General features: G+C 35.6%; 1 protein-coding gene across 1 annotated transcript; it reads right to left on the bottom strand.

The window, feature by feature from the left end:
- Nucleotides 1-1,497: 1,497 nt before the first annotated feature.
- Nucleotides 1,498-24,718, bottom strand: LOC121992048 (AUGMIN subunit 3-like). Its single transcript, XM_042546170.1, has 19 exons — nt 24,422-24,718; nt 23,628-23,664; nt 23,131-23,234; nt 22,505-22,700; nt 20,127-20,193; nt 19,833-19,936; nt 18,594-18,678; nt 17,808-17,880; nt 16,411-16,542; nt 6,727-6,796; nt 6,340-6,397; nt 6,205-6,260; nt 5,199-5,351; nt 4,846-4,957; nt 4,628-4,769; nt 2,979-3,054; nt 2,283-2,378; nt 1,948-2,135; nt 1,498-1,856 (listed from the first exon to the last, which is right to left on the bottom strand). Exons 1-18 carry the CDS (start codon nt 24,595-24,597, stop codon nt 1,989-1,991), a joined length of 1,884 nt encoding a protein of 627 aa, XP_042402104.1. The 5' UTR covers nt 24,598-24,718; the 3' UTR covers nt 1,498-1,856; nt 1,948-1,988.
- Nucleotides 24,719-25,263: the final 545 nt, after the last annotated feature.

The raw sequence follows: 25,263 nt of genomic DNA, 5'->3' as shown, positions 1-25,263 counted from the left end.
CGAAGGGCTTAGACGGTGGTGGTGTGGGATTTTAAGTCGGAGAAGGTTCACTCGTCGTTGCCGAATATGACGTTGACTTCGAGTTTTGACTTGGAGCTGGCGGTTCAGTTTCTTTAACCCGTCTCGTGGACGTCTTATTGAATTTAAATTATGGGATTTTAATTTTATTTATTGAAAACGTTTAACTTGCGATTCTTTTTCATTGAATGGAACGTTTCAACTTCGGGTCTATTAAAACCAATTCCAGCTCATCACGGCGTTGTTGGTCCATCGATTTCGGTCTTCTTTCCGGATAGATTCCGTTGAACCACCATTTTTGTGACTGAACCGCTTGGAAATAGATTTTATAACTAAACTAATTTAATATTTTTGATGTTTTTAGGAAAAACAATGTTTAAAGAAAGTGAATATATATATCAGCACCTAGTTTTTTTTAATTTTTTATATTTAATATTTTAACACAATTCTTAAACTTTATATATCTTATTATTTTATTAAAAATCTCCCTCCTTTACTAACTAAAAGCTTAAAATGAATTTACGTTATTGTCCTTTTTTCTATTCACACTAAAAATAATTTCAAAATTTATTAGTAATTTCACAAGCGAAACAATAAGTGATCTAGAGTTCGAGACTCAGCTACGACGTATTATTATGAATTTTTCTTATCATTAATTTTCTCTGATTGTTTTATATAAAAATATATAGTTCTCTTTAGTCCCACATCTTAGAAGTTAAAATTGACAATACTATGATCAAAAAAATTTCTATAAATATTTTAAACCGACGATGTAAACAAATATACTTTTTTTAGTTTCTTTTACTAAGATAAGTATACTATTAAATTAAAATAATTTTTTGCATAGGGAAGCCCATTACAGTAGTTTTTTGCTGGGATTCTCTAGCGTCGCTCTTGTATTATTGCACTATTGCATGCGTCTGACGAATCTTACCCAAATAATTAATTTTAGTTCTGAACGTAAATGTGACATTAGAAAATCTAAATAATTCGGATTTTCAAAGATCCAAATAATTTATATGCACGATCACACTAGTATAATTTAATTTTTTTAAATGATCAATCAATATTTCACAATAAAAATTACTCTTTAGGCAAATAAATCTCAGTCCCAAGTTTGTGTTATATTATCAACCAATGATTAAAAAAATAATTAAATATTAGGTATAGGTTTTATTTATTTATTTTAATTAACATCAGATAATACGCCGACTAATCTGATCCTAAAAAAAATTTCCATCAACCATTTAGATAAATAAAAAAAATACTTACAACGAACTACCTATTAATCCAATATTTTTAAATTAACCATTCATTAAAAAAAAAATATCCATTAATTCATTGAATTCTTATATGTCTGAAAAATTAAAATGATATCGTACTGCTGCATCATTATCCTGAGGACGATATTATGTACAGATGCTATAATTCTAGGTTGTCTATTGGATCTGTATGTCTATTGCTAATATTCGGTCATTGTTGAACAAGCATACCAACCACTGAATTTTGTGAATAGATTGGACAACAAACACAGCTCAATCTGTAATCTCTGATCGACATATACAGGAGCATCCTTCAGGGGAAATGGAACTAAATCATTAGATACAGATACATTTTGCCTGGTAAAGGCATACATTTAAATGCAATAAGTGTACAAAGTTTACATGAACAAAATATTAACACAAAAATCGCAGATGATTTGTCTCACTAAAAGTGTCCTGGTCGCATTTTTCATAGCTAAAGGCCGCTTCTCAGGTATTGTGATACTCTTTACACAGCAGAATATAAGCTCACTGCTATCATCCTAGAAACTGCCTCTCATATGCAGAGCAGAAGGCCTGGAAGAGCTCGCACACATCAGAATAATTTAAAAGACACGAATTTCGCGAACAGGAAGCAATTTGGCTTCGACTGGTGTTGCTAACTTACAGTATCAAACGTGGCACAAGGAAAGAGTCGCCGTATGGGTCTCAATCTGGACGAGCCTTGACTCGAGCATTGAGTTCTCTGACCTCATTCAGTTCTCTGACCTGATTCCTGAGACGTTCTGGGTTGCAGAAAAAATCCACAAACACCTGCCTCTCCCGTCCGACTTCGTGTGGATGATGTTTGACAATCTGTAGTTGGTTGCCATCAGATTCCAAACCAACAAGAGCGAAGAAGCCAGGAAAGATGAAAAGACATTGTCATTCTAATAGGAATGTTTTAGCAGAATTGGAATACATTATGTCAAAAGTTTAAAGGTTCCAAATCTGGAGTCATACCTCAGCCTTCTGGCGATGAGCCTCTGTCACTTCTTCAACAAAAGCAGATACTTGAGAATTGACCCTTTCCATGTCATCAATTGCACGCATCAATGGCTACCAACAAAGGAATTAGTCATATAATCCATACGAGAGAAGATAGTTGATACTCTTACACTCAGGCAGCACAGAGTTAAAAGATGCGTATATCTCAAAGTTTAGCAAAAAGACTTAATTTTTGAGTGCAAGATGAGCAGAAGGAAATTTGATCATCAATGCCTTGAGTATGGGAGATAAATCGGACACTTGTTGATGACAAAACTTAAAGCATCAGCTCATGCAATGATTAAACATTATAATTAGATCTCTGTTGTTCTAGGATTGTATGTTGTATGAAAAAATTATTTGTGAAACATAATTATACTAAAAACACCAACAAAGACATACACAACCATGGCCACATGGAGACATTACTTCTGAAAAAAACTTAAACATCAAGCACATTATTTTAAAAGTCTGCGCTTTCTTTTTTATGTTATCCTGAGACTGATATATTGACTTCTGTTTGTGACCTTGGTATCTTCAACATATTTTTTATTATACAATCAACATTATTTCGATCAAAAGAATAATAGAAACAGTGACATGTCTCAAGCAAGACCACATGATATACAGAATCCTTGAGAATTTCCAACCATCATGAGGAAAAAAACATACCCTAGGTGTTAACAATGGCTCCGCAGTTGCAGAAGATGAAAAAAGCAGCTGCTCCAGAGTTTGAATTAAGGTGCATCTGTCAATTGGCATCATGCCAGAATCAAGTATTTAACGTGCATTACACAGACAAAATGAAGAAATAATATAAAATGAAAATGTTATGTGAGATACAAAAAATAGTGCACGTGTAATAATTATACGTATCTCAGAGACTCAAAAAAAAAAAAACACAAATAAGATGACTAAAGACGGTGAATTATGTGCCAGGCTGCTAAGTGACTAAAGAAAAAATTGATTCTGAACTTTTTCAGCAATATCACGTCGAATACTAATAACAATAATTATTTTGTGTTCAAAATAATGATGTGGTGGACTTCAGAGCACTACACTACATTTCCAAACTCTGCTAAAGTGAAATATTACTGCTTTCTCTTGGGCCTTTTTTAGTATAACGTTCATGAACTGCCCTTAATCATTAATAAATTTAAGCTTGTGAGAAATACTGAGATACAAATCTAGTAATGTACCATTGATGACTTTGTCAAATGAATATACAGCGACCTCATTTTGCACACTCGAAGCATCATTTAAAATTTGAAACATGGAATTAAGAGGGAAAAACAATATGGCAGATTTATGAAGATAACAATGAACAACTTTGAAATGGCAGTTATGTGATTTGGCAGATGATGAGAAATACAAAAGATGTATAGTAGCTTAAATAACATAATAATTAAAATTAACTGCCTTCAAGCTACTTAAAGTAGACAGGTGGCAACACTTAGGAGCATTTAATTTCTAATTAATATGAATACATAGGAAAACACATGCAACAATGGTTCCACATAAATTAATATAAAGGAATTTCAATCCTAAATCACACACGGACAGCCGTCTACAGGTGCTTCAATAGATCAAATTTCACAATACTAGTACAGATAGAAACCAACAGAAGTGTTTTGCTATAAAACATAAAAGGGTAGCCTAGTGCATGAAGCTCCCGCTATATGAGGTCCCGGGGAAGGATCCATTGTATGCAGCCTTACCCTAGTTTTTTGCAAGAGGTTGTTTCCAAGATTCGAACCCATGACCTTTTGGCCACAAAGCAAAAACTTTACCGTTGAAAATAATTCTATAACTATACTGATTTATTATATCCATCACATGCTATTCAAGCATGAGATTATTTAACCAGAGATATAAGTTAGCAGATTGCTGGTTATTCTTGGGTTTAACAGAGTACAGCTATGGAGAAATGAACCAAATTAAAGACTTTCTAAAGCAGGCAGGGGGCAGATGGTGCAGTGTTATCAACCCAGGTTTTGAAATATAATTTCACTGTTGACCATATGCTCTATCATCCATGCAGAGAAGCTTTTGTCAGTTAGCCGAATCTAAAATATGACTTTTTAAAAATAAACTAATGGTTCGACAAAGATGTCTCCATCCTTGAACTACTTAGTTATTCCTTCTCATCCAATCAGAAAAACAAACAAAGGAATACAGAGTAAAACTTAATATCACAAATAGAAACCCAGACAGGTAGATTTTCCTTCCATGCAGTCTAGTTGAGTTTGATAAGTTGCAAGCAATATAAGTTAGTGTCACAGACTTATGTTCAGATGCAAATGATAAATGAAAAAACCTACAGCTCATTGATACATCTCCTTCGGTCTTCTGGAAGAGTGTTTTCAAGTTCAAATTGAAGAGACAGCAAGTCAGACTGCAGCCCTGATATCTGCTGAACTATACCATGTGCTGATACATAAGTTGGTAAGGAAGCCGAAGTATCTAAAAGAAAGGTGAATGTCTTAATTGTTTTGAGTTAAAACAAAGTCATATTTAGTGATCAGGATTAGGTTATTACTGGAGTGAATGCTTAAAAGATCGCGTACACCATGCAGGAACGTGTCACGGTCATCCACTGCTCCATGTTCTTGTACCTCCATTGCAGCATCAATAAGGGAGAGACAATGACCCTACAGAAAGCAACACCAAAAATTCAAACCATATGAAGAAAAAAGAAAGTCCAGGTGAATGATCATTCTGATACATGCACAAATCAAAGTGGGAGTCGAAACAGGATTCTATGATGATAGACAAACATAATTAAAGGAGAGCAGGGAACAAAAACCACTAATTTTTATGTAATTGACACACAATAAAAGCTCAGGCATGTACATATATCATGCTGAAAACAGTAAACATAAGCTTGCATACCAAACGCCCATTTCCTGCTGATAAATAGCCCTCCAACTCTGACTCAATGACTTTAGCCAATGAATATGCCCCGAGTATTGTCCTCCTTTCCATTTGACAAGCTATTTTTAGAAATTGATGTCTGGCAAGTTGATTAACTAGATGATTAATAAACTGCAAGAGATAAAATGTCATGTAAGATTCAATATTGTTGATATAAAAAAAAAGGTGAAAACAGGACATATGAGATTCATCTTGGAATAGAATGACGAGATGCAAAATAATCATATTTATTACAATTTTAAATTTTTGTTTCAATATTTTACATGCTCACATTGGAATTTTGAATACAAAAGATAAAACAAACATCAAGGCACACATTTTGATTCAAAAAATCCACCTTATAATAAAGGTATGGTCAAGGCTTTAGATAAGACAGGAACACTAGTGCTCCAACTATATAGAATGTAACTTTTGGTGAGTTTTAACATTTGTGATAGTCATGACTAATGACCAACAGATCAAGTACTCGGTCTATCTAACTTCCAGAATCACTGTCCCCTTCTCTCAATCAAAGAAGAAGGTAATTACTCTATACAGCACAAACATAACCAAAGTGATAGCCATGACTAACTATCAACAGACCAAGTGCTCGCTCTAACTAACTTCCAGAATCACTATCCTCTTCTCTAATGAACGAAAATGGTAATTACTCTATACAGCACAAACATAACCAAGCACACAGCCACCTAAAAAATTATTACTGTTTGAAATTAAAAGTTAATTTTTAATAGTGCAATTATTTAAAAGCTAAAGGAAACCCTAGCAAATCAATAGTGCTATTATTTAAGATTAATGTTGCCTTTTGAGTAATATGGAATATGTCAAATTGATCAAGTAAACAAATAGGTTGCTCACTGAAGAAAAGCAAAGCCACAGGTCATATATTAGAATTTAATAGCTCCATTAGGACCATTTGGAAATACTAGAAACCACAGAACACCTAATTCTGAGGGAATCTACCTACCATTTTCTGCCGATTAATATAGTACTCCTGTCGCATAACCTTCAGGTCATAATCTCCTAAAAGTACACAAAAAAAGAGAGATCATTAGATACCTTTCTTTTAAAAAATTTCTGAATTATGTTCTTAAACACATACCCTGCAAAATGTATGTGTCTTGCAGCTGAGCCAGATCTGAGCAAAGGCGTGGAATAACCTGGAAAAAAAAATGGGATGAGGGATGAAGAGAGGTCAGAACTTAAAAAAGGAAACAAGCACAAAATCAGTAGATTTAACCATTCAAATCTAAGAATCATATTAAATAATAACAGTTGGATAACTAAATTCAACACTATAGTCCATTATAGATCAGAATATATGGAATCATACTATAGTCTTTCTAGGGAAAACAGAAGTAAATTTTCCAAAAATCAGGGCACCCAAATGGTTATTAAAAAATTCAGAATGCAAATTTTAGCATTTAATTTTATTTCGCAGGATGATGGAGCTTAAGAGAAAACACTCTATGACCAGAAAAAACAATACCTCAGCTAAGAACTTCTGCTCTTTATGGGTGAGGTTGGAAAGTTCCCCAGCCAATTCTGAATGTTTTTTCCTGCAAAATTAATATATGTGGCATCCAAAGGTTATGCAGATTCAAGAACAGTGGAAGATCATTAATGGCCTCAAAAACTTAAGAAACCTAAGTCATTAAATTGAAGAATTATCGGAAATATCAACTCAAAAAATTTTCTCAAATTCTTTTAGTGCTTCTGAGTAGCATAATCAATATAATAATTGTAGAGCATAGATTTTGTCACCGCTGGCTTCAGTCTTGCAACATGTTTATGCAATGAATAAATGCCGAATTAAACTTGGAAAAGCAGTAGATCAAGTAAACTTCAACACATCTTTACTCTATAAAAATGGATAACATCAAAAATACAGAATGCATAAGACTGGCATAAGATGGATAGTATTTCAAGTTTAAAGCAATTTAGGTGGGTTATCATTTAATAGCAGATCTGCGTTCAGATATCTTTTCTATTATCCTCATAGAAACAGATCATCAACTGGCATATCAGTTCCCTCTCATCTTCTCACAAGAGCTTGAAATTCAAGTGGTCATTGCTTTTGAAGGTTGACCAGTTTGACTAAACTCAAATTTCGATGTTTCAACAATATGTGTAAATGAGAAGTCAAGTAGATCAAGGTTGACTGGAGATTTGACCAGCAAAGTTCTAACCGGAGATTAGGCAAATGGAAGTCCTAGTAGGACTAGCCAAACCTAGTTAGGAACTAGGTTAAGTCCAAGATGAGTTAGCTAAGAACTAAAAACTTGGCACAAGTGAAGTCCTAGTGGGACTAGACAAACCTAGTTGGGAACTAGACTAAGTCCATGGTGGGTTAGCTGGGAATTAAACACTTGGCACAAGTGAAGTCCTAAGAACTAGGAAATGTAAGTCCTAGCTGAGTTTGGCAAGGGAAAGTCCAAGTGAGTCAAAGGTTGACTAGACACTTGATGGTCATAAGTCCAACAAGGAGTTAGCATGAAACAAGGAAGTTCCAACATAGTAAACTTCCAAAGGTCATAACTTTTAGCTTGAATATCAGAACGAAGTGATCTCGGATGCGAAACGAAACTCGTTTAGAACTATACACTTGTACTGTTTATTAATCGATTGGGAGGTCAATCGATCAGGGAATCGATTGGTATAATACATAAGGCGCGGTAATCGATTGGATAATCGATTAAGGCGAATCCAATTGATTGGTTGATCAATTGGGAGCCTCTTTCACATAAAAATAGAAGGAACCAACCCCAATCGATTGGGAGATTGTTTCTTTGCGAAGCACAGTAACTTTCTCACGAAGTGGCTGAATCGATTGGGAAGATACTCAATCAATTAAGCTTGACATTGATCGATTGGGAATCAATTAACTGGGTTTGTCACGAGAGAACAGAAGGTGCCTGATCGATTGCCTAATCGATTGGGCAGACTCAATCGATTGGTAGATCGATTAGGCAGTGTTTCTCGTGAGAACATAAAACTTCTGAATCAATTGGATAATCAATTAGGAGAAATCACCAGCGAACAATAGCCTCCCAGATTGATTGGGTAATCAATTGGGAAGATTCTTCTTCACGAAGAGAAGCAATCTAAATTTATCAGCTGATCGATTAAGAAGCTACTTAATCGATTACGGTGGGGCTTAATAGATTGGGAAAAGAGGAAAAGAGCCGTTGTGAGGTTTGGGCGGCTGGATTCGATCTGATCTGACATGGTAATCGATTAGGCCAATCGATTGGGAACCCTAAATCAACGCGATATAAAGGAATTTCACAAAGAATTCAAAGTATCCGCCTATACAACTCTTCTCTGCCAGTTCTTGAACTTTGGGAGTCAAGTGTTGCTGCACTTTCCAAGCACTAAGAGGCAAATCAAGACAAGAAAAGAGTAAGCAAAGCACGGTTCCTTGTTGTAATCGTTTCGATTTCTTTTGTAACCTAATTTGCATTTCTTGTATTTGAGCTTGTGCAAGGCTTCTCCGCCTAGGATTGTTTCCGAGAAAGAGTGTTCATAGTGGAACTGTCTGTACGGTATGGATCCTTCAATTAGTCATCTCAAGGAGGTGGAGACCAAGTAAAATAAATGTATTAGCATTGCTTCGAGTTTTCCACTGCAACATAAACAAGAAGAAGAGAAAGAAGTTATGCAACCCCCCCCCCCCCTTCTAGCTCTCAAAGTGTCCTAACGCACGGTATCAGAGCGAGACCACTCTTCTTTGGACTAATTGCCGTAAAGAATAAGAGTTAAGAGGAAGAAGAAGAAGTTAAAGCTTGAAGTCCTAAATTTCAACAAGTTAAAGGATATATTTTCTAAGGAGCTCAACTTTGAAATGGATTTCCGAGACAGGTTCAGATTTGACATCCGAGCACCTCCATTATTCTAAACGAGATGCTTCGACATATGGAAATCAAGAATGGAGAGCTTCTTGATGATGGGCATAGAGGAATAGTTTGCTGACAATTTTGAAGCTCCAAGAGGTTCAAAGAGTAAATGGAACGAGGAGCAAATCAAGAGATGTGAGGCTAATAACAAAGTAACCAAATTGTTGATTAATGTATTGCCAAGCACCATTTTGTGTAAAATTAGAGAATACCAAGATGTCAAGGGGCTATAGAACAAGTTCGCAAAACTTCATGAAGATCCCTCCACTTTGCCAAGTAAAGACAAATCCAAAGAGGAAGCCTCATTGAATCAAGAGGAAGAGGATTCAGAAGGTAAAAGATGTTCAACATCTGAAGATGAAATTCAAGAAGTATCCACTTCAAGGATTGAGGGGGGGGGGGACTAATTGATACCGGATTGAGAAAAAACTTCTACATCTGGATCAAATGAAGTATCATGTGTGACCCCTACGAATAAAGAAGGTATAACAATTTCAATTTGTAAAAATTAAAATCATATCATATGCTTTGAGTGTAGGAAAAGCGGACACTACAAGAGCAAGTGTTCAAAATTGACCAAGAAAAAGACTCAAATAGCTCTCAAGGTGAAAGAGAAGCCAAAAGAAGTCGACCCCATGATAAGGAAGGGCAAGGTGCACATTGTGTGCTTTTCTTGCAACCAAAGGAGACATTATCGAAATTAATGTCCAAAGGGAAGGAATTCAACCAAGAACAAAGAAGGAAGTTCAAATCATGGAGGAGCTTCAAAGGACAAAACAAAAGTACCATTAATTAATGGTACTTATTTAAATCATGATAAAATGCATGTTAAAAATAATTTTTATCATTTTAATGTTATTTATCATAAAAATAGAAAGCATGAAAAACTTAGGGAAAATTATAAATCATTTCCTGCTAGAACTACAACCATTTAGGCAAAAACTCTAAGGAAATTAAATATATGCCTAAAAAGAAAAACATCCAAGGCAATAAGGAAAAATCCAAGTTTGAGGATTTAAGGATAGAAAATCAAGTCTTGAGGTCAAGACTTGATAAATTAGAGAAAACCCTTAAGAAAATGACAAATGAAATCACAGGCAAAAGAAGCAAAACCTAAGATTAGATAGGCAAGATTCATTCAATGGCAAGAGAGATTTGGGATACAAACCAAAGGTCAAAGAGAATGTGTCATCTTACCAAAGTTTCATATAGTTATCGAACCAACATTAGGTCTAGGAGTCAAGTCAAGATTTCAAGAAAAGTTATCCCTAGAGTTTAACCTTGAGAAGACTAACATGACTAAGGCTTCTAAGAAGCATAAGAAAGTCATTAAAAAGGTTACAAGGGAGGTTATTCCTAGAGTTGATCTTGAGGTGACTAAGACCTCTAAGAAGTCTAGGAAAGTTATCAAAAATGTGTCTAGGGAAGTTATCCCTTGTGAATACCTAGCACACAAGTACCAATAAGTTTTGAGTTCCTAAGAGTGTGTTTGCTATACCCTAAGTGGGTTTAGAGTGTGTCAACTCTAATTGGAATGGTAGTTAACCCAACCACGGTGAAGTTGACACTTTAAGGTATTGTGATATCTTGAAAATGAGAAATGGACTTTTACTCTTGAAGAGTAAAAGTGTGTCAGTCAAAATTTTTAAGAATTGAGTTTGATCAAATTGGCACAAATAGGATAGAATTCAAAGAAATGACAAGTTGAGATTTTAGCATTTTCTAAGGAAATAAGGTTTTTAATAATTGAGTTTGATCAAATTGGCACAAATAGGATAGAATTCAAAGAAATGACAAGTTCAGATTTTAGCATTTTCTAAGGAAATAATGGCAACTTAGGTTTATTTTTAACTTAGCGATTAGTTGATATTTAGATAGAAAATCTAGGTATTTTCTTTATGCTAAAATTACCATGATTGGATGCCTATCACATGCAATGGCATCATAATATACATTGACATTACATCTTGCCATGATATTTAATACATGTCATGTCATACATGCATCATTTTTTATTAGTCTTTCTTTTGAAAGTATGCATTTGATGTATGTCATGATCATTATCATACATAAATTATTAATTCCTTGCAATTAAGGACAATGACATTAATTGACATCCTAGGTAAGATAATCAAAGTTAAATTGTCTAGATAAATATGCATGACCCCTTAGTTTTAGGGAAACTTATTATATCTCACAAGACCACAGGCTTGACTTGTATGTGTTTTTGAGACACATTAGATACAAGTGAGATGTTAGGAAGATGAACAAAATTCAAGATGTTGATTTAGTGCATCTATTTGAGTTTTAGGTTCATCAAAACAATAGATTATGTGAAGTCCGAATATGGGGAAAACTAGTGTACAAGTCATGTACATTTAGCCCAAAGATCATAGTTAGAAATTCTTTTCTAAAATCATTTCAAAATCATTGTGGAAAACCTTGATGAAGTCTATCTTTTTATAGGAGTCACCACTGATTAAGTGGACGCTAAGTTCGAATAAAACATTGAGGTTTTGAATGGTTTTTTTAAAAATGAGATATATTTTCATAGAAAGCTATTTTTCCTTATAGTATATGACATTAGTAATGTCTACGTAAAATTTCGTGATTTTTCAATAATCATAGAATTATTTATGAGTTTTTGTAATTAAATCTGAAATAGAATTCAGAAATTAGAAACTCCAATCGATCAAGGACAGCTTAATCGATCAAGAGATCGATTGGGGCATACCATAATCGATTAAGTCCCAACTCAATCAATTGGTAAGCCATTTTTCTTAGCACATAATGGTTCTTAATCGATCAGCTGATCGATTAAGACATTTCAATCAATTAAAGACATGTATCAATCGATTGGAATTGTTGATTTCGACTGGAATAGTCTGATTTCAGTCTATTAATCCACGTTTAGTTAACTTAACAATCCCTAACACTCTGAAATACTTGTATAAGTATATTAGGCTAATTTTCCTGGTGAAAATGAAAAGGGGGAGTTTTATGGTGAAAAATGTGGAGTTAAGGGGAGGTTTAGATTCAAAATTGAATTTTTAAACCTCATGATTTCGTTGAGTTTTCCTAAAGATTTAGGAACTCAAAATCATTGTTGGTGCAATGATATAAGTTAGAGCATGCTTTGAGGGGAAGGTCTTCCTAAAAGGCATGATTTTTTTTTTTTTTGATAAGAATGAGGAGACAATGAAAGGTTGGGAACCTTCATTGTGTTGGATGCTCAAGGTTGAGTATAGAAGAGTTTTTGAGGTGTGTCAAAGGAGAAGAAATATAGGGTTTAAGATAGAAACCTTACATTCATGCATTAGCATGGGATGAAGATGAAAGTTAGGCTAATGTTAGCCTAACTTAAATATATTGTCAAGCATCAAAAAAAGGAGAGATTGTTGGTACAATCGTGGGTCAAGGTTGACCAATTTGACTAAACTCGAGTTGGCTCGAGCTTGAGTTTCGATATTTGGACAATATGTGTGAATGAGAAGTCAAGTAAGTCAAGGTTGACCGGAGAACTAGTAAAGTCCTAACGGGAGGTTAGACAAATGGAAGTACTAGCGGGACTAGGCAAATCTAGTTGGGAACTAGGTTAAATCCAAGGTGGATTAGCTGGGAGTTAAACACTTGGCACAAATGAAGTCCTAGTAGGACTGGCAAACCTAGTTGGGAACTAGGTTAAGTCCAAAGTGGATTAGCTGGGAGCTAAACACTTGATACAAATGAAGTCCTACTGAGACTAGGCAAACCTAGTTGGGAACTAAGTTAAGTCCAAGGTGGGTTAGCTGGGAGCTAAACACTTACCATGAGTGAAGTCCTAGTTGAGAACTAGGAAATGGAAGTCCTAGCAGGGCTAGACAAGGGAAAGTCCAAGTGGGTCAAAAGTTGACCGGACACTTGACGGTCGTAAGTCCAACAGGGAGTTGACATGAAACGAGGAAGTTCCGACATAGCAAACTTCCGAAGGCCATAACTTTTGGCTCGGATATCGGAATGAGGTGATCTAGGACATGAAACGAAGCTCTTACCAATCGATTGGGTAATCAACTAGGAGGTCAATCGATTTGGTTTACGAAGCACAGAAGGCGCGGTAATCAATTAGATAATTGATTGAGATCAATCCACTAGATTAGTTGATCAATTGGGAGCCTCTTTCACGTAAAAAAAGAAGGAATGCCCCAATCAATTAGGGCATCGTTTCTTCGCAAAGCAAAGTAGCTTTCTCGCGAAGAGGCTGAATTGATTGGGAAAATGCTCAATCGATTAAGTTTGACGTTGATCGATTGGGAATCGATTAACTAGGTTTGTCATGAGAAAATAAAAGGGTGTGCGGATCAATTGGTTAATCGATTGGGGCATGTTCAATCGATTGGCAGATCGATTAGGCAATGTTTCTCGTGATAATACAAAGCTTCTGAATCGATCGGGAAAAATTGCGAGTAAACAGTAGCTTCCCAAAGAGGAAAAGAGTCGTTGTGAGGTTTAGATGACTGGATTCGATCTGATCTAGCGTGGTAATCGATTGGAAATCCTAAATCAATGCGATATAAAGGGATTTCGCGAAAGATTCAAGCATCCGCCTCTACAACTCTTCTCTGCCAATTCTTGAGCTTTGGACAACAAGTGTTGCTGCACACTCCAAGCATCAAGAGGCAACTCAAAGCAAGAAAAGAGCAAACAAAGCAAGGTTCCTTGCCGTAATCGTTTTCGATTTCTTTTGTAACCTAGTTTGCATTTCTTGTATTTGAGCTTATGCAAGGCTTCTCCGCTTCCGGATTGTTTCCGAGAAGGTGTGTATTCATAGTGGAGCTATGTGCACGATGTGGATCCTTAGATTAGTCACCTTAAGGAGGTGGAGATCAAGTAAAACGAAGGTGTTAGCATTGTTTCGAGTTTTCCGCTGCAACATCAAAAAGAAGAATCGAAAGAAGTTTCCGCTGCAACATCAACAAGAAGAATCGAAAGAAGATATTCACCCCCCCCCCCTTTTCCCCCTTTTTAACTCTCAAAGTGTCCTAACAATTAAATTGAAGAATAATAGGAAATATCATCAACTAAAAAACTTTTCTCAAATTCTTTTAGTGTTTTTAAGTAGCATAATCAAAATAATAATTGTAGAGCATAGATTTTGTCATCGCTGGCTTCAGTCTTGCAACATGTTTATGCAATGAATAAATGCTTAATTAAACTTGGAAAAGTGGTAGATCAAGTAAACTTCAACACATCTTTACTCTATAAAAATGGATAACATGAAAAATACAGAATGCGTAAGACTGGCATAAGATGAACAGTATTTCAAGTTTAAAGCAATTTAGGTGGGTTATCATTTAATAGCAGATCTGTGTTCAGATATTTTTTCTATTATCCTCATAGAAACAGATCATCAATTGGCATATCAGTTTCCTCTCGTCTTCTCACAAGAGCTTAAAATTCAAGTGGTCATTGCTTCTGAAGCAACCAACGACATCAATTAGGCAAGGAGGGGAATATCAGTGTTCGAATGTTTGAAAGTTTTGATCCATTAATTCCTTCGCTAGGGATGTTGCGGCAATGGTGGAAGGAGGTGGTGATGAGAATAACAGCAAGGAGGCATCTGTTAAGGGATCACAATGACAATGCACAGAAAAAGTAGCATGTGCAATGGCTAGTATGCCTGTTCCATTGTTCTCAGAGAAGACTAGAAGGACAATCTGTTGCAGGTTGCCTATGCTAGGTGCAGAATGCGAGTTGAGCAATTGTGGCTCCAGCAAAAGAGTTATAGGTGGCACCTGCAGAGGAAGTCTTCGTCGAAGCAAAAGTCAAAGATAGCTCCTCGATTGAAAAAGGTTGAGAAGAACCAGAAGAAGGATACGCCTACAAAGGAAGCTTCAGCTTCTGTGAAGAAGGTAATGGTGGGAAACAGGATGGGAAAAGACAGTATCTAATCTCCCACAAAGGGTTAGACATTTGCATAGTCGAGGAGAATCTAATCAGGCTTCAAGACCAACCAAAGGGGTCATTGCTTCAGATCCAACGAAGGGAGGCAAAAGGGACTGTCGTTCACAAGAAAACAAATTGCATCAAATGCAGGAAAATCAAGGTGGAATAGATTAGGGAAACTCCTACCAAGACCAAATCAAGGATTTGACTCTAACACCACTTGATATAGGATGAACAAATCGTACTGCCAAAACTCGACTCTCAATGAACAAAGGGGGAAACTTGTATTATTAAAGAAAAGATGAAAGGTTTATAAGGGATCTTAATCCTCTTTTTATAAATCAAGAATATGAGCGATTGTTTACAAATTATGACTGGAACATTAAACCCCCAAATGAAATATAAATGACCCTCTTTTAATAACACAAATAACAGAATCTAGACTATGTAGATTCCTAAAATTTTTCAGTATGTATGCGAGTAGCAATTTCAAGCTTATCAGTACTCCAACTTGACATCCCTCTGACAAATGACAATGAAATAGATATTTTACTGAATTTTGAGGTGCTATACAAGAGTAATATTTCAAATAAAAAAATTGACTCTTATAAATTTCATAATGATTCAGAAATATGGTTCATCCAAATCTCATTAGTACCATGACAGTGATGGAGTTGTGAATGTGATGTAGAACAGAATAGATATGTGGTCTCCATCCTGGTTTTCCCGAGTCAACCATCTCAAATAGTTGGGTACCTCCGGAGGCATTCAACAAGTGGAAAATATTTCGAAAAGAGTGATGGAATTAGTAAAAGGGCAACCCGGTGCACGAAGTTCCCCCCAATGCAGGGTCCGAGGAAGGGTCGGACCACATTGGACCTATTGTATGCAACCTTATCCTGCAATGGCTATTTCCGCCATTCAAACCCATGACTATAAGGTCACATGGCAATAATTTTACCGTTACACCAAGGCTCCCCTTCAGTGATGAAATTAGTAGGAAAAAAAGGGCAGCTCAATGCATGAAGCTCCCGCTAATACAAGGTCCCGGGGAAGAGTTTATTATACACAACCTTACCATGCCGAACCCGTGACCTCCAGGTCATACGGCAGTAACTTTACCATTGCACCAAGACTCCCCTTCATAGAATTAGTAGAAATAGAAATAAAAAAAAATTATTAGAAATAACATAAAATCAACTTTAAAAAGCATCTGCTTATTTTATTGAAACAGTTTTATTTTGCTTTGAACAATCCTATTTTTTTTGCTTAGAATTGAAAATGAAGGAAATAAACACGGCATGAAAAAAATACAACAGATATTATTACATGAAGGGAATAGATGAAAACAGTACCTAAGGAAATTTATATCTCGATGAATGTGGGCCTCATCAGAAGATATCTGAGACTTGAGCATTGAAAGAATAGCCTGTTGCTTAGCATTCTCAACTTGGGCTTCCACCCACTGTCTCTCACTCGTAGCAAATCTATTGGGAAAGTAGAAAACATGCCATATGAACTAGGTGTCATCAGAATGAAGAGAGAAGGCAAAAGAAAACAAATGCACCAGCACCATGAATTCACTTGTGGTATAAATCTCTAGTCAACTAAACATAGTTTGGATTATAAGCATCAATCCTCATGAAATCTTCATTTGTACTAGTTGCCAGGTTTGCATAAGAAAGTACCACGAGTAAAGAAAGACAATAAGATAAACTACACTTGCAATTCAAGCCAAAACAAATGAGAAAGTGAAAGAAAAAAAAGTTTTATGTAAAGTTATTCCATCAAGCAGATTGAAAAAAATGATAAGATGATAAGAAGGGTATTTATTATTCATGATCCATTAGCAAGCAGAAAGGTTTAAAATATTTATTAGGCCCAAGAGAATGTTACAGTGCATAGATGTCATGAAAAGCAGAAGATCAAGAAAAACTAGAGGCTACACCCGACTGAAGTCCAGAATAAAGGACAGGACAACTAAGTGAAAATGACCTTTGGGCTTATTCATACCCATCATAGACATCTAAAGTAATCTAATCACAACTATGTGATTTCAGCTAAATGGATCTTATTTCCCCATTAAATTCTATGTTTGATTACACTGGAAGTGGCATATAGATATCAGTAAATTCTGTATATGTTGATGCTTAACGCCTTGAACCACTACTAGAATGATTTGTAAGGTCCTGAGTCCTGATCATCTAAACAGATCTTTTTGGACAGAATGTACAGCATATGAAATGAGTGTCAATTTCTATTTGTACGTAATTTTTATAGCTAAAACAAAGGGAAAGCAAAATACTTGAGCACATACACAATAGCCCAGTAACAGATCTAAGACTAAGATCTAAGTGATCTTAAACCAAACTCTAAAACAGACTTTCTCATAAAAGATGATGAATAAACTGAGTCCCAACTAGTGGGTGTTGGCTACACAAGATCATATCCCACTATTGAACGCAGTTTGTTTCACCATTGAACTTTTTTTACAGAAGAATCAGAACATAAATATGTTCCAAGAAATAATAGAAAATGAGCATCCTTGCCACAAAAAAAAAAAAATCTAATTGTTAAGGAAAAAAAATTAAAATTAAAAGGCAATAGAATGTAGTACATAATGTACACTTTTCTATAGCACCAATTATGGAAGACGTGACAAACACTACTCTAATGTGTGTATTGAATACATTGGTATAATATACACATATAATATATATCTACATAGATATATAAATATAAAGACACCTACATTGAACGAAGCCTTTGGAGCTCAGCTACACGATTATGATGATGATGATGATGATGAGGTTTTTGATTATCTCCTGGAAATTGAAAAGGAGAAAGAAATTATGAATTGTCAGCGAAACATAGAAAGCCAAAAAAACTAGCATGGAATATTTGCCAAAGTTTGACATTGGTGTTATAATTACAAGAACTAATCAATCAAAGTGAAAAAAAATGAAGCAAATGACAAATTATTGACAACCATGATATGAACTATTGAAAACCATGCTAATACTGAACGCAGTGTCATCTATCGGATTAGTGCAAAGTCAACTGGTATGTGGATAGTTACATAATCAAAAGATATAACAATCCTTATTTCTCGAGAGGCATTCCAATCCTCAAAAGTAAACATGACCTCAAATCTTTTCCCTAGTGAGTTGCAAATCAAGTTGCTCCTGTTGTAGAATTTCTCTGTCAACAAATATTCTCATTAATGTATGAACTTAATAATGAAATTAGATATTCTCAATGGTTAATTCTCAACTTAAAGTGTGTCTCCATATTATCAAACAAGACAATATACTCATATAAATATAGAATTCTCTTTTGGGTGATAAGTCGATAAAACGGAGAACTTGCAAGCTGCAACCAAAATCTATACAGCAAACATCCAGAAATTAAATTTCTACAAGTCCACCACATTAAACATACATGTTGTATAGTCACTTGATTTCTTATATAGAAAAAGAATATTATAATTATAAGGGAAGATGGTGAGAATACTCGTAAGTTAAATCAAAGAATGTACCTTGGATCAAGCAATTTGTTAGGTCATCGAGACTCACCCATGAACACTTAGATTTACCCTCCTCAGCAACAAGCCGCAGTGGACCCTAACCAAACAAATTAGTTGTCAACAATAGGAGCAGAATAACACTGTCCAAAAACCATATTACATCAGAAAGTAATTTATCCATTTTTTTTGCAGTTGTCAACCATCAGTTTCAGTTTGAATTCATCTTAACATATATTCTACTGACAATGTGTTCAGCACTTGATAAATGAGTGATGGTTAAACAAAAAGTCTGAATGAACAACACCAAAAATCATATACAGATGAAATTACTTGATAAATGAGCGAGTGGTAATATGCATGGAAACTGCAAGTACCCAATTGTGGCAAAAGGCGAATACATTCGCCCCCAGCGAAACTGCAAGTACCCAAGAATTATAAGATCATGCAATCTAATAGATCCATAACAGAACTGTTGGTCATAGTATTCTGTTGGTCATAGTATTTACTCCTTACCTATGGACATATTTTACAATAGTTTGCATTTTGAAGCAATTTCATCAATTCTACTGTTACAGCAATTTAGGCAATTTTATCGAGTAATGGCTTAGATTTGAATGTCTTTATGCAAATTCACAAGGTGAGACAACCTTTACATTGGTAGGACTAGATCTATCATGACAGTGGAGGCAATAATCATCTTGGATGCTTCTATTCCCATAGGAAACATAACTGATCTCTATATCATTCCTGTTAAAGTTAAAAAAGTCATGCATCAACTTACCACAAAATAATTTTTCTACTTACCCCAAGTTTTACAGTATTAAAAATCATGGTTGCTTCTAACTTATATAGCACATATCATAAATGTGAGCTTTACTTTCTCATACTGGTAGAACCTAACTTTGAAGAAATCTATGAACTAAAACACTGCACAAGCAATCATGTAGAGAGAATATGTTGGATGAACCTTAGTTTAACTAGAGCCATGTTCCTATTTAACTTTTTCTCACCAAACGCACTTTCTGTTTCTATACAAACACTCTCTGAAAATTTGTTGTTCCAAACTAATCTGCTGCATGAATGGGGTCAAATTAATCTAGTTAGCAACATGTGGTGAATCTTCAGAAAGCAAGAACTTGGTAAACTTCAGCTTTCAATTAGTTCAAGTTAATTAAAAGAATGGATCTCCTACTGTTTAACTTAACCAGGGAAACTGCAACATATGACCATAATTCAAGATAAGAAAGTTACCTTCTCAAACTGTTTTGAAAACCACTGGTTTAACTCTCTTGTACATGCTAAATCTTCAACCAAATAAGGATGAAAGCTCGAGTAAGCTAAGTAGATCCCGCCCTCTGCATATTACAAAGCAGTAGTCGTAGATCGCATCAATAACCATTTATTCTGCAAACATAGATACTCTACAAGATCTGGTCATGCATTAGTCATTTTATGCAGGAGCTACTGATGCAACAAAGAGACATCAGTTTTTGTTATTCATTTTTTGATGTGATGGCCAATCTAATGACTCAAAGAGACACTTACCATCCCCTGAATGATAGTGAGCCAGCTCCTGAGCAGTTGAGGACATTTTTCCTAGAACAGAATTCATCTAAAAGCAACAGCGTGAGTAGCTGTAAGCAAGTGAATATCAATATGTGAAAGTAGATCAAAGTGAATTAGAGCAATAAAATTTGTCTCAAACACCTTTTTTTTCCTCAAACTTGAGACAAATCAAGTTTGATTCTATTCATCAGGCATACAAGAATTTACAGCAATTGTCAGTTCAGTGTCAATGTCTCTAGTGAGTATGGTAGAGCAAATAGTGGAACAGGCGATGTTAGTCCCTCGCGTCAAGAATAAGACTACGATGTGGATCTCTAACGGATCTCAAAGAGGCTTGGCGATGCAGCGGAGTGGCTCTCAACAGCGGTGAGTCAGACAAAGGCTGAGAGATGTTAGAGATGGAGCAGGAGTGAGGCCGTCACCAAAGTAATGAACCACAGAAAAAGAGGTAAAGTAATTGATGAACATGCAGAAGTTAGGGGTGGCAATTTGGGTCGGGTTCGGGTTGGCGGGTTGACGGGTTGGAACATCAAAACCCAAACCCGACTTAATTAATATTTCAGGTCAAATTGTTCGATCCAAACCTGGCCCGTTTAGCTGTATTTGACCCGAACCTGACCTGAAATGACCCACAACCTGAATTCAACCCGAACCGAACAGACCCGAAATGACTCATTTATAAAAACATGTTCATCTTAACCCGAGCCCAATCTAAAAAGACCCATTTTATAAAAATATGTTTATTTTAATTCGAACTCAACTAGAATCCGACCCGAATTTGAACCAAAAATATTTATAAACGGGTTCGCGGGTTGTAATCAAGTCATTTCAGGTTGACCCAAACCCAACCCATTTATTAATCGTGCCAATTAGGTCGACCCGAATCCGACCTGAACCCAATAAGACCTGACCCTAACTTGATTTTTTCGTGTTCGATTTGGATTGTGTTTTCGTATCGGGCCAGAAATTGTCACCCCTAGCAGAAGTCATCTTGAGAGTAGTAGCAAGCTGCAAAGCAGTTGGAGGATCACCTTAACGACTGTGCACCTGGTGGAGATGAAATCAATGGACAAGAGGAACACAAGGGATGGGGAAATCAATGGCTCAATTTGGGGGAAACTTTTATATCCAATTGATGGAATTATACACTATAATATTGACAAATTATAGAAATATTTACAGATATGAATTTGATAAAGTCACTTTGTTTACTTGCTCTTGTAAACCAATTTTCTCTTCTTATTCTTTGTTCCTATCTATTTGCTAGACTTAGTTTTGTAAACCAATTTTACCTTTGTTATCAGTTAAGACCCCCTAGAGGTCCCAAACATATGCAGTTTGGATTTTAAAAATCAATTGCGTCCTTTGATATGAGATTTAGTGAATATATTTGCAATTTGTTCCTGAATGATACATAATAGAGTTGATGCAGCATGGACAAAATTGTGCTGACAAATGACAAACTCTAATGAAGAGGGAAATTTTTATAAACTAAAGGTAAAGATGATTGGTTATCCAAAACTCTAACAAATCCAAGACAAAAAAGGGCCCAAATGACCCTCAATAAGATATTAGATTCCCTATATTGAAGATTAGACTAATGTTTAATCCAGGTGGTATATCAACAATATAAGCACTGGGAATTATTTTTCTCATAATACAAAAAAGACTAGCAGATCGAACATGAAATTTTTTGTGCAAATGTGGATAAAAACATAGTATCCTACATTGTATTTCTTTTGTCTTTGGTGTGTATCTACACAAATTTAACTTAATGCAAGGCAAATTTCTCATAATATCGGCGCATATCTCTCCAAAAATGCTCAAAAAAGTTATCAGCTAACTAAGAAGAGTGGAAATAGGTAGGTACGGGAAGAGTATCATTTTGTTTCAATTGGTTCGCAACTATAGTAGCTAAGGTAGACCTTTGATTGGTGGGCATCGCCAAAATTACATTGGCACGAAGTACGAACATCACAATTACATTTTCCCATACTAATATTGTATTGATATATTGAGCAACCAAAATAGCATATTTCAATTGTGCTGATTATTACAGTTAGGAAACCATGAATGGTACCAAATGTCAGTGCATGTCCATAGCCAACATAGATGATTCCCTTCCTAAGCAGAATAACAAAGTTCTGTTGTAGATGTTAAATTTTGACCGAATGTTACAAGCGCATGTCAGCAAGAATAACAATATTAATTCCAACTAACAAACTAAACCTAATAACACTGTGTCCTTCTAAGAGACAATATTGTGAATGTATCATCATATAGGATAGCTGAGAAGCAAAAAATAATACATGAGTGGTGAAAAAAAATGTGCAAGAAAAAAACATTGTATAGTGTACCTCTAAGTTCCTCGCTGAAAACTTCTCATCTAAAGTAATAAGTTGTGTGTTAACAAATGAAGTTGCAGATACTCTAGCCCTTCTACCCTGAATAAGAGCTGAAGCTTGGCTAGCTAGTAAATCAAACATTGATTGTTGGCGTTCAAGCTGCTTTTGCAATTCTACTACTTCCGCTTTGAAAGCAAGTTTTGCCTCCCTGAAAGGGAAGTATCATGTCAAAAGCGAGGAGTTGGGAACTTGGAAGTCAAGATGCAGCTACCAATTTATTAATAAAATTAATAACAATGGCATTAAGCATTTAACATGTGTTGAACAAAAGATGGATGTAGATCTGCAATACAAATTCAAATTGACAGCAATGAACTACCACTGCTTTAGCAATACGTACATCATCTGTTATTTCCATCCACAATACACACACAAAAAAAAAAAGAAAAAAAGAACTTCCAAGTAATGTATTCAGTTTCACAAGTACTAACAACTTCATTTGGCTTGAAAATAGTTCTAATATCACAAAAAATTTAACATCTAGGACTTCAATAGATTATCATGATATAAACTGAAATATATATAGACACAACCAACACATCATACATATAATCATCAGAAGGAAGACTTGCATATACCTGATATCTATTAGCCTTTCTTCAGCTCCAAATACTGCTTCCTGGTTATCTTTCTTACTTGAAAAGGCTGAAATGCTGTCAAAAGCAGAGTCCAAATCCTCCCCCTAGATACAAGAAATATGATCTGAGGTTGTTATATGGTTAAACTATAGATCACACATAAGCAATACCTCAACAAAAAAACAAAAACAATAATCAAATTTCAACTGATTCAATTTAATGTTGTTTTCTAAATCATCAAAAGCTACTACTTTTCATTGTTGTTTCACTTCAATTCCATCTCAAGTTGCGAGAATGTTAAGGTTTAACATTTTGAATAACCAAGTTCCAGGCGCAAAAAAGACTTGATGCTTCAAAGGGAATTTGTTTTAGCAAAGTTATTATCAAACTTCAACAAATCGCATGTCTATAGCAATCATCTCCAAACTAAAAAAGCATCTGCGTATGTACCAAAACTAAAAAAGTTCTATTGGGTTATAAGAATGAGTAAAAAGTACCTCCAACAGCTTTCCTTCATGAAGAAACTGTTCATATCTGCAATCAAGATAATAACAAAATTTTAAAAATCCTAACCTTTGAGATTAAATCCTAGAGAAAGTTCTATTTTTATAATAGAGAAAGTGATGTCCTAAACCAGAAAGTAGGATTCACTTCTTGGAGGTTTCTTGTTAACCAGATCAGTTCAATAAGTGTCGAACCAAATGACATGGCCTTTTGAACAGATTTTCGTTGATCTATGCCACAGAATAGCACTTGGTATCATAATTTATAAGTTCCTATACAGCCAGAGATTCATCACAATTGTTAGAATATACTGACACCCGATGACTACTTCTAGGTGCAACGGCCATTTAGGCTAGTTTTGGTCATTTGAATAATTTATCTGGTTGTGCCACGTTACCCATATGCAGTAGTATATTTGACTTGCTGCCTCTGTACTAAATGAGGAAAGATGGAAAACTATCTTCGGACTTCAAGTTGGAATTTTGTACTGCTCTTTTCCTATTCCGAGCATAGCTGTGGAGGTCATAAAAATTCGTATTTTCTAGAGTGTTGAAATTGCAAGGATAAGAGGTTGTAAGCGACCTCCCCAATGAAACAAGGTACGGTTTGGCAATTATAGAATAGGCAATTACTGGAGACTTTTCTCCCAAACACATTAATATTTTTGCCAAGATAGCATCGTTTTCGTGCTTCATTGTCCAAAGCCACAACAACGACCTAATTTTGTTCAACCGCTACGAGATCTCTAAATAGGTACGACTATACAGCACAGAGGAAAGATTAATACTGTGAGAGTTCTGGGAGGGATAGAACATTAGAAGGGCGAAGGCTGGAGCAGATCCAGTCGAGAACCGGGCGTGCTTCCTCGTACTGGAAGGGCCACTCGAAACTGTCCGGATCGAGCGCGTCCTGGCCATCGAAGCCTAGCTCCGCAAGCACGGCGCACAGCCGGCTTCCGCTCATCACCTGTCGCCGGAACCCACGACGCCGGTTAGAGGATCGGGAAGGCAGAAGCAAATTCGGCCTGAGATCGCCGCGACGAGGAAAGAAAATCAAAATGGGCGCTGTTTTTTGCCGGCCGGCTCGATTTTTCTCTCGATCTGATGGCGACCGGAAACCGACGCCGTTGGATCACATCTGATCGGCTTCGATCGTAGCCGTTATTTCAAAATTATTCTACTATTTCCAATCATCTGCGTGACAGTAAGTGAGGCGCTTACGTGGTGTCCCCAATTCGATTTCTTTATATTATTAAATTTATTTTATTCTCTCTCCCCTCTCCTCTTTTATTCAAAATTATAGATGATAATTTCTATCCCGACACGAAAATACGATCCGAATCGAACACGAAAAAAGTATGTTAAGGTCAAGTCTTATTGGGTTCAGGTCAAGTTTAGCATTTACATAAGTTAATCGTTTTAAAGGCATTTATACACAGTCCTTCAAGAGTAAACAGGATGCAATAAAAGCTTTTGAAGCCTACAACGTATAATCTTACAATGTTAATAATTTTTTTTTATAACATTTATTTGTTTTGTTATATAATTTGCAGCAAACTTGTTAATTTAAGTCATTTCGATTTCGATTAGATGGTAAGTTGTTTTAATTTAAGTTGTAATTCTCTCTAAT

The sequence above is a fragment of the Zingiber officinale genome, chromosome 6B (genome assembly GCF_018446385.1).
Source record: "Zingiber officinale cultivar Zhangliang chromosome 6B, Zo_v1.1, whole genome shotgun sequence".
NCBI classification, from domain to species: domain Eukaryota; kingdom Viridiplantae; phylum Streptophyta; class Magnoliopsida; order Zingiberales; family Zingiberaceae; genus Zingiber; species Zingiber officinale.
The sequence above is the reverse complement of the archived record's forward strand: the minus strand, read 5'-3'. Positions and strand labels throughout refer to the sequence as shown.